Source organism: Drosophila biarmipes, chromosome 3L, assembly GCF_025231255.1.
Source record: "Drosophila biarmipes strain raj3 chromosome 3L, RU_DBia_V1.1, whole genome shotgun sequence".
NCBI lineage: Eukaryota > Metazoa > Arthropoda > Insecta > Diptera > Drosophilidae > Drosophila > Drosophila biarmipes.
The window spans coordinates 7838781-7851503 of NC_066613.1; the positions used below are offsets into that span (position 1 = coordinate 7838781).

Sequence of the window (12723 nt, forward strand, 5' to 3'; positions counted from 1 at the left end):
CACCCATATTTATTATGCCAGAATAGTTACGCTTATATGCATTACCTTAAATTACCATTTAGCCTTAACATTTTCCAAGTACGAGACATCCTGGAACAATAGAATATAAAACCAAAAAAAATCGACTCTAAGAATGGATACTTATGAGTTATGAGATATGATACATTTTTGGTTTTACCCCGCTAAGAATCATGTTAAAACGGTTACAAATTTAAGAATTGTAGATGTCTTTATTTTGCTTTAAAACGTTTATAAAAATCGATGAATGTTACAAAATTACAATTTTTAGTATTCTATGACCACAAATTATTTTATAATAATTAAATACCTTTTTTTCTCAGTTTTTGAAATGTTGAAAGAGTTATTGCCCAAAGTTATGCTCTTTAAATTAAGATTAAATCTTAAATTTAACGAAGCGCTAAGAAGTATGCTATGATTATCAAGTATCCTTTGAATTCGCTCAGCTTTCTTCTTCTTTCGAATTCGCCCGGCCTCTATTAAATTCGCCTGTTTTATCGAAGCGTTGCATACTTTCAGGCTGCACTTTTGTTTCGAATTCAAGGGAACGATCTGACCGCCATACATTTTTATGGCGGGAAATAAAATAACAAAGATTATATTGTTTAAAATTCTTGCTTCAGAAAAAAAAGGTTAAAAATTGTCGTAGCCGAACACTCTCAAACAAATACACTTTTTTTTTTAATTCCCATGCACCTTCTTTTGATGACGCTATCAGCTCAGTAAATTTTAATTTTGTTCAAAAACATGTATAATTGCTAAAAAAAATTCTACTTGAATATACGAAATATTAATTATAATGGTCAGTTGAACCTAAAAGCAATAATTTTTGAAGTTGGTTATCTGCAGATAACTATAGTACTGTTCATTTTTTTAAAAACATTAAAAACAAATCCTTCAAAATGTAAAATAAAGTTTGTATTTTATTTTTTTAGAAAACAAAGACACCCGAAGTCATTCTGAATATAAGAATACGACTTAGGTGTCCCAATTAGTATACCTATATCTATGTTAATTTGTTTATAAATTAGTCAAGCCCGTTACGGCCTTAAAACTTTGTTCTACCTCTCGAAATTCCCAAGCGCCTCCCGAAAAGCTGACCTTGATCACTCTGAAGAAACCTTAAACTCAATAGCTATGCTAATATTTAGTTAGTTGTTTTTATATAGAATTGTAGGCCGATCCGTTGATCTTGAAGTAGTCAAACACCGCCTGTTGGGTCAGACGAATCGGAAGGCACTTGCCAAAATTTGGGTATATAAGCTTGGGCCAGGAGCTCAATTAGCATCGAAAGCATCTCAAGCTATTAGCAACCATCAAATATGCAGTCCAACAAGGTTTTCTTCCTGTTCTTCGGTGAGTTTGGAGGAGACAGCCAGGGGAAGGATAACAACTCATGTAACTACGATCTTTCCATTCAGGTGTCCTCGCCATGGTGATCGCCGTAAGTCTCTCCTCCGAAGCTGTGAACCAGGACAGCGATGGCATCAGCGATCGGCGCTTCCGTTGGGAGTTCTCAGAGGATTCCGATGAGTCTGCAAATGACCTGCAGGAGGCTAGGGACGGGCAGGACGATAGTGGAAGCGAAGGATCCGACATAACCATCTCTGAGTCCATCGAATATCAACCAGCTTCCTCAAAAAGTATTGAAAGCGGTTCCACTGAAGCCTAATCATACAATTTGTACAAAATTTGTTTTTATAAGTAGTATTTGTTTTTCTGGTGAAAAGTTTAAATAATAAAATGTACTAACGAAAAAATTCTCAAGTTGTTAAATCATCCAAAAAGCACACCCGATATCTCCGATGACAAATACAACGATGATTTGTATAATTAATTTTATTTAACATAATTTAAAGTATGTATAATTCAATTTTAATATGGTTTACATACAATATTTATAGTTTTATTTGCATTAATTTAAACATTTTAGTATTATGCATTTAAATATATTTAAGGTATATTTAAACTATGACTAAACATAAATTTTACATGATTTCTCACCTCGCTAGTGATGTCGTTCAATAATTTATTTGCAATTTCTACTTAGTTGAAACCAAACATTTTGGAATGATGGGACACAGGCAACACAATTGACAGGATATAGGAAACGAAACACGCCTTTTAACCCAGTAAACATTTACATACATTTAATACAAACTTGATTTCTTAACTGAATGATAGGTTTCGTTGCGGGGGACGTCTGATTCAATAATTTGGATTGCTCTAGAAGGAGATCAGAGCTAATCGGATTAAAAACACTTGTGATTCCATTGCGTTGGTTATTGAACAATTTGAAATTGCACATGATTATGTAGATTGCCTGCTGATGTTCTCTTGGTTAGGTTTGCCTTCAAATGTTGCGTTTGAGTCTTGTTTTCTCACGGCACACCCAGCTCCCCGAATCTCCGGTATCCCGCTCAGCTAGCTCCTGGATCACACATTGCTGTCTGTGCCCACGGCACCGGTGAAGGAGAAGGGCTGGGCATTGTTCACGATCCCCGCTCGGTCGTTGGTCTGGGAGGGCGTGTTTCCACCGAAGGTCTGTTGAGCAACTGCCCGCATATCTTCAGCGGACGCTCTGTTGGGAAGAATTAAAGAAACTTTTAGATTTTGAAGTGTAATTGGCACAACTAGCATACGAAATAATAGGGTTTACAAGTGCTCAACTGAAAACTGTGATTTTCCTACATAGAATCGAGGAACGAAAGACAGCCAGAGTCCATACTGTGGCACGAACCAGTGACAAACCAACAAAAAAAACTAAAGCAGCATAAATTACAGTATGAAATGTACAAAATGCCAGGGTCTACGGGATTTTATCTAATCTATTTAAATTGTGGTGTACAAAATTTAGAGTACTTCTTAAGTTTGGGACTACGCAAAATATTCTACATGGAAAGTCTACAAAAAATATACAATTTTAGGAACTACAATATGGAAGCTCAAAATGTATTTGCCTTTGGTGATCTCTTGGACGCAGCAAAGTTATTAACGAGTATTTGGTTATTTATCGCTGTTGGCCGCCGTTGGTTGTACTTGGCTTAAACGGCAGGTTTTGGACAGTTTTCATGTGGCATGTACAAAGTAATTGATACTTGATGCATGCGCGTGCAATCGCTAACGAAATATTTTACTTGATTCCATTTTTAGTGTTGCGTTCATTGATTAACAAATTCAACAAATTTATTACGTTTCATTCCACTACTTCAGGTGAGATTCTCTGTTGCTGCCGAAGGCTATTATGATAACAAGTTCTCGCGAGTATTTTTCAAATAATGCCTACTTAAAGTTATGCTAAATAAGAATGACAGTAACTTAAGCGTAAACAGATTTTGGAATGCTTCTTGCGGTAAGGAAGCCAATAGGCAACAATACAAATAATTTAAAACGCTTTTCCTCAGACTTTCAAAGTTAAAACGATTGGAATAAATACTTATAGTAACTTATAATACGAAAAACAAAGCACATATCTCTAGCAAACAAGAAATCATACGAAACCCGAAAAAACCTATAAACCGAGTGATTGTCTAAAATGAAAAAGTCTAAGAATGCTTCAAATTGAAATGGACACGTTTCGTTACAACATTTAAAAAATATAGCTGGCAAATCCTCAACTTGTTGTATATATACTCTATCTGTATGCTGATTATGTTCAATTTCAATTTGTGACTATCCTGCGAGCAAGTCGATCCTCAAACAACGTTTAACATTTAATTGTATGGTTTACATCGAAGCAAAGCATATAAAGTTAATACTTCTGAGTTGTACATATTGCTCTAGGTTCTCGACATTCACTTGTCCATATCATCAGTGGCTCTTCGATAAGCGCTAGCTGTGTGAGAGAGTGTGGTGTGGAAGCTGTGGTTTACTCATAGGTTTCTCTTGCATTCGGTTAGCTCTCAATATAGTTTCTCACTAAAAATATATGCTTACTGCAGCTCGACATGTGAATTACGTTATTGTTATCAGTAGGTTCTCTATGCGTATAATATATTTAACTGTAGTTTTCAACAACACCAACCGCTCGACGAAGGACACTAAAAAATTTGAATACGAGTACGAATACGGATACGAATGACATGCAAAAGGGACGAATGCCGGAAGTGCATTGCCCCAAAAAACACTTTGATTACTAACACTCTCGGTTCAACAATAATGAGAATTTCGCTCAATTTCTTCTTGTAATTGGTGGGGTGTTCTGTATTCTATTCTCGATGCCCTACATTGTTTTGTTTTCTCCTAGTTACTTTTTCCTTGGAACGAACACTAAAAACCAGGCGCCGGAAAATATTTGTTACTCGATCAACTGTGGCTTCAATTGCATTTCTAGTGCTGTGTTTTCAGTGTGGGTGTATCTGAGTGTCTGGCTGTTTATCTTCTTCTGTTAATGTATCTGTATCTGAGGGTGTGAGAGTTGTTTGGCAGTTACTAATCGCGCGGCTAGGAATTTATGTGGGGCGCCAGACGTCGGGATCTTCCATGAGTGTGATATGCTGATCGCCGCCCATCTGCATCTGACCGCCCGCCTGACTGCCGGCCATCTGTGTGGGCGATGTGGCAGCGGCGGCCATGTCCTCCCGAGAAGCTCTACGTGTTAGTTTATATTTAAGCGTTTTCACAGTGGCAAGCACATCATGGGAATATAGAGAAAACAGTTGGTTTCGATTAGCAAAAATGGCTTAGCATGGCTAACTGGAAATGCTCTTTCCTCCGCTTGCTTAGCAACTAGAATAACCCTCGCTATAGCTAGAAATCGCATTAAAATACAGAAAATCGCTTAGGGAAGTGTAATCTGAAGAAGATTCGTAGATGTTTCAGATTCGTAATTTTTGAACATTAAAACATGCTGGCACGCACAACATTTTTAATGATCCGAAAGATGTGGAGCCGTGCAAAAATTTACCTCTTTGAGAATTTTCACTTTAAAGCCAACTATTATCTTTGATATGTGTTATTATCGGGCTCAATTACAAATTATGCTCAGCTGTTTTTGAATATTAACCCTTCTGGTTCAAAAGTCCATCTTTGGCTTCGATTTTCTGAATTTTACTGCGATTTTTTAGGTGCCTAGCTCCCCCCACTCACTTCTTGCCTAACGCCATCATTCCGTAGACGACGCCAGTGCCAAAGATCAGGCCACTGCCGAATAAGCTGGCCAGCCCGAAGCACAGGATAATGGGCGGAATAGCCATGCTATAAATGAAATAACATTATTAAATGATACAATTTTCTGGAAACTTCATCCGTTACTCACGCAATGTAGAGTCCTGCCCGGAAGTACAAGGGCTTGGAGTCCACCTTGTCAGCGATCATGTTCACCTGCTCGAAGCAGACGAAGCAGCAAGGAGCCTCCAGGAGCATCACCACAAATCCTGCCACCATTTGTAAGATGCCGGCCACCAGGCAGGTAACGCTGAGAGTGATAATGGAGAACACATTCCACAGGCCGAAGAGTATGGCAACTGTAAGGGGAGATGGAAAATTAAATTACAATGTGTCACTATAAATTATTAAGATATTATTAATTTGAAACAGTTGGACTTTTATATTTGCCAGTTTAAGGCGTCACTATGAATCAACAGGCCTGATAATTGGAATTCTGCTATCAATAAATAGTACCATTTACCTACTTTTAGCTGATAATGGTTTATCAAAATTGCAGTAAACAAATAAACCCAGTGTAAAGATGTAAGCTGCTTTGTTATTTTTAAATTTAAAGCCCTAATAATTAATATACATATTTTCGCCTCTGAGTTCCAAAACCCTAAGGAATGTTTCAAAAAAATATAATCAACGCTGCACATTTTTTAAAACATTGTTTTCTTTCATTTCAGTTTTGTTTTCAAGTTTTTAGGGCGTATTTCCTTATCGTGAAGCACTGACCCAGGAGACCGGCCAAAAATGCTATTCGCATACTCCCACTTAGCCCATTAAACATTTGGAAACGCAATCTAATCGACAAGGCTGACTCATTCGTGGGCCATTTTCAACGTTTTTATGCGACCGGATCTCTTTTATTTATAAATTTAACACAATAGAAAGCCACAGAAGCGTGTCAGAACACACTTAAAACAGTTGGGCAAATTGTAAGTTGACTTTCATAGAAGGAATGTTCCAAGTTCTACTTGATGTCGTAGGGGCGTACAGGCAAATTACATTAAAATATTTTATCAGCTGCTTTTGGTCTATGATAAAAGCATACGCAAAGAAAATAACACATACGACTTTAATTCAAAGATAAATAAATGGTTGTGCGGGCATGATAATTGGATAAAAGCAGCTACAGAAAATACTACCGAAGATCACGAGGGGAAGGTAAATTCTTGGTTCCAAAGAAATAAATTTATAAAAAAAAGGTTCCTTCATTTGAGTCACTTAAAACTTAACGTACGTATTATTCTTCTTTTGCGAAATCCGATCTGGGTTTTGAGGTTATTGCGGTTCATAAAGCCAGACAAACTGACCCAACTGGGGGAAGAAGTCGTCGTGCTCTACGGGCCGGCTAATGAAATGATTTATTAATCATAGACTTTTGGTTTTATTTTACCAAACACAGCCGGTTCATTGGCGAAGCCGCACGAGTGAGTTTGGCTCCCTTAATTGAGGCATTCACTGTTTATATTGATTTTAAGTGGACGGTGTTTATTTGTTGCCCAACAATTGCTCAATAGAAATTTCTCCATTTCCCTAAGTAAGTGAGAAGCGTCGGCAGGAAATGCACCAACAAAAGATGCGGTTGTAAGGGGCACGAAAATCGCTAGGAAAAAGTTGTGCTTCTCTGGAAATAGAGCGATTAACCCACGTGTGACCATAAACAGATCTACAACTTCTTCCCCTTCATACCGCGTATGTAAATATTTAATAAAATTAAATGAATGTGAGATAAGTATTCCAGGGAAATTGTACAAAAACATCTTCGATAATAACAGTCTGCTGAAATTGTTTATTTTATACAATATTTAATTCAGTAAGCAACATACAGCTGTGTTCAAAATGATAAAAGAATTTTTTTTCGGTTAAAAAATAATTAATTCGTCACCATTGGGTTGAATGAGCAATTCAAAAAGTATTTTTTTTTTGGTCATGCAACTTTCTAGGACAAGAAGCAGTACGAAAAGTATCCAGCTCTTTAAAATCGATTGCAAATTTAGCATGGTTTATACAGTAGCGTACTAAAGTTATATTTATTGTAGGCAAAACTGTATTATACAAATTTCAGAAGAAACAAAAGAGCTCTGTATTTGCATTTATAAACATTTGCTTTGCAAGATGCTAACTTATTGCTGAGGAAGCCTAGGAATTCTGAGAAGTTCATTCAACTGATGGGGATGAATTAATTCTGATAGCTAAAAAAATAGCTGATTTCGCTATTCAAGAGATTTTGAGTCATTTTTGCAACATTACCGTTATGACACGTGGGCAACTGAAGGGTTAAGGTTAAATGAGTACAGATAACAAAGCAACACGCAATACGAAGCAGCGATAAAAGGGGCGGGAAGGCGGCAAGGGATGCTGATAAAACAAAAAGGCAATGCAAATTTCCAGTGAATGGTCACAGAGAATTACATTCGATATGGAAAAAACAGAGCGCCAAACTTGACACAGAAAAGCTCCCTCACACACTTGCTGTTTCCTGTACACAAAGAAAAGTGGGAATGCGCAGGACAAAGGTTTATCATCAAATAATTTAAGTACGAAATTCAATCCATTTTGGAGTTCCCTTGTTTTGGAAATACATATACATATGTATAAATATTCGCTCAAATTATGCCTTTGAATATTGAAATGCTTTTACTCAATCGAAACTTTTATGTAAGGCCCCCCAAATATTTCTTTCAGTGTACACTTTTCTGTATCCTTTTTGTGCTGTCCTTTCCATGCTTCCCTCTCCGCGCTCACGCTCTCGCTGCCTTCCTTTATCAATGTCAGAGAGCGTGCGTACACACACAATGGGACGAACAGAAACACACGGCTACACCTACGAATAGATAACAGCAACAACAACGGGTGGTACACAAAAATCGATGCAACATATTTTGGGCCGCCCAATGTCACGGATGCCCCTCTTCCTGGGTCCCCAGGGGCTAGCTGGCGCATAACATATCCTAACTCCTGGTAGCACAGGTACGAAGGGTTTTAACTCACAGAAGGCGGCCACAATGCCCAGCAGGCGACTTCCATATTTGAGATACCAGGGCTGCTCCGGTCCAATTGGATCCTGTTGGTTCGGCCGCGCCAGCAGGCCCGTTATCTTTTCCGCAAACGACTGATGGAAAGTGGAAAAATCGAAATGCAATTAGGAAAAATCGAAGCACAACTTGCATTGTGACGCGGCGGCCGCTTTTTACACGCACACACGGGCACACACACCAGGTAACGCGGCTCGCACACACTCCCGCAGGCACCGATCACCGCGTCAGCATTTTACCGCTTTATCCACCTCCGTCGACTTGGAGTACCTACCATGGCTTTATGTTGGGCTGGTTAGCAAGGCTTAAACTAATTCGAACCAATATTATGAGAACTTTTTACGTAGGTACGTCGGAGCGGAAAATTTGTGCTTTGCGTTCTGCTGTTTTTTTTCGCCTAACGTAAGAAAACGTATGAAAACGTAAGCACCGTATGCAAGCGTAAGCAAACGTGGGCAAGCGTAAGAGTCACGTTAACAGCTCTGTTAAGATGCATCGAAATCTAACAGCGGCAGAGAAAGGCAACGGATTTGACAGAGATTGCGGGAAACTTTTAAATTAAGCCAATTAAAGGCAAGGAAGACCCTTATTTTGGTAATGGATGCGAATCAAATTAGGCGAGTTTCCTTTCATTTCGGGCGATTATCTATGTATTAAGCGATTGCCTTCTCTTTATGATGTCCTTTAAACCCCTGAACTACCTACCGAAGGATCCAAGTAGGCGGTTCCGTCTTCGGCCACAGTGGCGCCTTCGTCGCGATCAGTTTCCCTATTCGGCCACCATTAGCGCTATAAAAGTTAGATCCGCGATTTTCTAACAGCGCTATTAAGATGCATCGAAATCTAGAACTAGTTCATGCACATCGATAGTCGGTGGGTATCGGTTCTGGGAAATCGATCTTTCGCAAATTTCTTTCACCCTTAACGACATAGTATTCAAGTTCCGGCAACTCTTTCGCTGAAAAATTCAATAAAAACACAAAAAATTGTTGTAAGAGGTTTAGTCTATTTTAAGGTCTTGGGATCATATACATTTTTATTAACAGTTCCGCAAAAGAAACTTGAATTCTACAATTTTTGGGTAAGTATATGGATTTTATGATTTATGTTTAAAACAAATCTTCTGATATTAAACAAAAACACATTTTAACGATGAAAAATATAATGGCGATCGCATCTTCAACAAACCAAAGTTCTGATATAAACTTTTGTGACAAAAATCGTTAAAGCGATGACGATTATATCTACTAAATAAATACGCTTTTAACCTTTTTTACATTCGGCACAATATGCCTGTGCTTAATTGTTTGATTTTAATGAAGAAGTCGAATGTAAAAAATGTACAACGTGTATTTATTTAGTAGGTCGTATATTAAATTTTCGTGACAAAAGTCGATATCAGAACTTTTATTTGTCGTTGCTATATTTTTACCTCGCTAAGAGGTGTTTTTGTTTGAATATTTATATGCTTCTTTTGGACAATTTTTAAAGACGTTATCAGTGGATATCAGAAATAAGAAAAAAATAGATATAATTTTACCTCCCAATACCTAATTTTCTACATACTGCCCGGAAAGACTGAGTTTTTGCATCAGGTTTTTTTCACAAATGAAAACCGGGTACGTTCTTTTGTCGCTGGTGCTGGTTGCCTGTAAAGCGTTGACAGCTTCTTCGGAATTGGATTGACTAAAAAATCCGTGCCTTTTAAGGCACGTGTGTGCAGAGGCTATTACACCTGATGCTTTAGAAGCATCAAAAAATCGATTTTTTGGGAAACGAAAAAATGTTTGATTGAAACGAAACTTTCAGGTTATATTGTTATAAATTTCAACAGTCTTCTCAATTTTATATGTAATATTATACCTGGTACAATAATTTTGCCAAGGAGCCTCAAATGTGCACATGTCCTGCGTCGGGAAAGATGCAGGTCGAAATTTCCGCTCTAGAGACAAACAAAAATTGTAAATTGAAATTCACATTTTTTAAGTTAAAAAAAAGTCCCTTTTTTCAAAAAATTTACTTGAGATTGTGTAAAGAATGGTTAGTCATAAATCTCTCATTTTTTAAAGGTTTAACTAGAAGATAATTTTATTGCGAATACAAGAACTATTGTCTCGATATGATACAGTAAAATCGTAAAATTTGTTAATGGTGTAATGCTATAACATGATATGCCCTTCAGACCTCTCAAAAACCTCGTTTTCGTCCTGATGTTTCAGTCTCCTGGCTGACCTTGCCTCTTTGAACATCATTAAACATTCCTCCAACAATGTAAGCGGCAATCTCGACGATTTTAATGCCCACGCCGAAGACGCGCCTCGGAAATTAATTTGGTGTCCACATCTTACCTACCAGGCTTTAGGGTCCTGCCCCAAGTCCCTTCCCGGCGTCTATCTATCATTAAATTTACTAAAATTAAAAAAAAAATTGGATCCTCGAGGGATGAAACTCTTCTTCCTTCAGACTGATGTGCAAAGTTCCAAGGTCTGTGTTTCACAGCGAAATTTGTAATAACCTAATATAATCTTATCTTTTATTTAGCTTCACAATTGCTAAACCGACATTAAATTATTTAAAAAAAAAAACAAAAAAAACTAAATTTTATAAATAATTTAATTTTTGGTGTTTTTAAACATTTTAAAATCTCATTTTGGGAATTGCATTTCCTTAAAATATGTCAACATGGACCACGGCTTGGATTAGGCCTCAAGCACTTACAGCAAGCAATACAACAAACACCTTTGGTGTCACTACAGATCCAAGAAGATACCTGCCTTCATCTGTAGTTACCCAAAATATAATAAATATAATATAATAAAATATAATATAATATCATTTTTTTTAATTTTTAAGATTTTTTCATTAAAAATTTTAATAAATCGATAAAAAAATATTTGACTATCGATGTTAATACCAGCACTGCAAACTATCGATTTTAAAGAATCGGCGATTTTTCACAGTCATCGATAGTTTCGATTGGCCCACATTGGAAACGAGAAAATTTCTTCATAAATTTCATAAAATTGAAAAAAAATGCCAAGAGAAGTGTGCCAATTATGCAAGACTAACCAAGCAGTAGAGGAAGATCTTGAAAAGGCCAAGTTCAAATCGGCCAACAAACTGCTGCAAAGACTCTTCGAGTGCTACAATATTGATGTGAGTTCGTCGAAATGCTTCTATAGGTATATCTATATCACATACTCTTTTCAGGTCACCATTCTGGGAGAGGATTCGTGCCTTTGTGAGCCCTGTTTGGATGAGGTTTCGCGTATGAGCGAGTGCCTTGAGGAATGGAGCAAGGCACAGGAAGACATCCGGGATAAAGCTCTCGAAATAGACGACTCGGAGGCGTTTCAAGTGAAGTTTGAGCTTCCATCAGAAGATGAGGAGCAGTACCCGGAAAATTATGTGGAGCAAACCCCCGGGAAAGATGACGAGGAGCAACAACCAGGGAGGGATGATGAGGAGCAATCACCAGGAAAAGAGGGGGAGTCGTCTTCTGAAGAATACTATATGGAGGGAACAGAAGAGGGACCTGATGATGAAAACGACGATATGAAATTGTCTAATGAGCAACCTTTTCAACCATCGCCCGAGGATTTCTTCAGCGTGGGCTTGGCTAGCGATGGCTTGGCGATAACCAAGTTCTTCAAGGACAGGACCAAAGCCACCCGCATGGTATGCACTTGCTGCGACCAGGTGCTCGAAATCCTGGCCCACGTTCGGATGCACAGTGGAAGGACCCGTCCGAATCCGACCTACTACTGCCGTGTATGTGGCTCGGATTTCCCCACTTCGCGCGAGCTGCAGAGGCACATCGTGTCGACGGGGCATACCAAGAGCAAGTGCGGTGGAAGGGATCTGGAGTTCTTTTGCCTCAAATGCCACCAGATATTCCCACGGTACTTTGACGTTATCCGCCACGAGAATAGCGCCCACAGTGCTTCACATCCCATTTGTATGGAGTGCAACGTGTCCTTTAAGAGCCTGGCATCCTACGAGAGGCACATGAAGGAACACAGTACCGAGTCTGAGTTGCCAAAGGTCTTCCAGTGCCGCTATCAGAATTGCAGTCAGAGGTTCCGGTTGTGGTCCCGATTTGCGGCGCACATGAAGTGGCACAATGGTCGGGGTCACCTCTGCCCACATGCCGGTTGCAATGAGGAAATACTGCCAGGGAATTTCATGATCCACATGCGCACGCACTTACAGCCCTGGCGACTGCACAGGATGGGCCAGTTCATGACCTTGGATCCTTCGAAGCGGGTGACACCGGATGTTCGAAAGGTGCCGTACGACAAGCGACAGTTCAGGGCCCAGAAGGCTCGCACTTTCCGTCCGCAGGAACTCGTCCAGCCGCATCCCTCCAGCGGAGGACAGTTTATCAGCCTGCCCAAGAAGATTTCTCTGCAGCAGGGCAAATACATAAGTGTTGAAAGGGCGAAAGAGCCAAGAAAGTAGTAATAAAACAAAAGTCTTCTCGCCAAAAATTTGTGTTTCTTATTGCTAACCC

At 38.8% G+C, this 12723-nt stretch overlaps 3 protein-coding genes across 4 annotated transcripts; 2 read left to right on the forward strand and 1 right to left on the reverse strand.

Moving 5' to 3' along the window:
- Positions 1-1263: 1263 nt before the first annotated feature.
- On the forward strand, positions 1264-1690 carry LOC108030540 (uncharacterized). Its single transcript, XM_017103432.3, has 2 exons — positions 1264-1374; positions 1440-1690. The coding sequence occupies exons 1-2, from the start codon at positions 1341-1343 to the stop codon at positions 1688-1690; spliced, it is 285 nt and encodes a 94-aa protein (XP_016958921.2). The 5' UTR covers positions 1264-1340.
- Positions 1691-1839: 149 nt separating this feature from the next.
- Positions 1840-8633, reverse strand: LOC108030624 (calcium channel flower). 2 transcript variants are annotated; one of them, XM_017103627.3, is made up of 5 exons: positions 8485-8633; positions 8167-8287; positions 5276-5483; positions 5107-5214; positions 1840-2599 (listed from the first exon to the last, which is right to left on the reverse strand). In XM_017103627.3, exons 1-5 carry the CDS (start codon positions 8485-8487, stop codon positions 2455-2457), a joined length of 585 nt encoding a protein of 194 aa, XP_016959116.2. In that variant the 5' UTR covers positions 8488-8633; the 3' UTR covers positions 1840-2454. The 2 variants fall into 2 exon arrangements, with proteins under 2 accessions (XP_016959116.2, XP_016959117.1); XM_017103628.3 differs by lacking the exon at positions 1840-2599 and adding an exon at positions 2979-4608.
- Positions 8634-11186: 2553 nt separating this feature from the next.
- LOC108030598 (zinc finger protein 236) lies at positions 11187-12700 on the forward strand. Its single transcript, XM_050886305.1, has 2 exons — positions 11187-11366; positions 11421-12700. The coding sequence occupies exons 1-2, from the start codon at positions 11244-11246 to the stop codon at positions 12669-12671; spliced, it is 1374 nt and encodes a 457-aa protein (XP_050742262.1). The 5' UTR covers positions 11187-11243; the 3' UTR covers positions 12672-12700.
- The last annotated feature ends 23 nt before the right edge of the window (positions 12701-12723 follow it).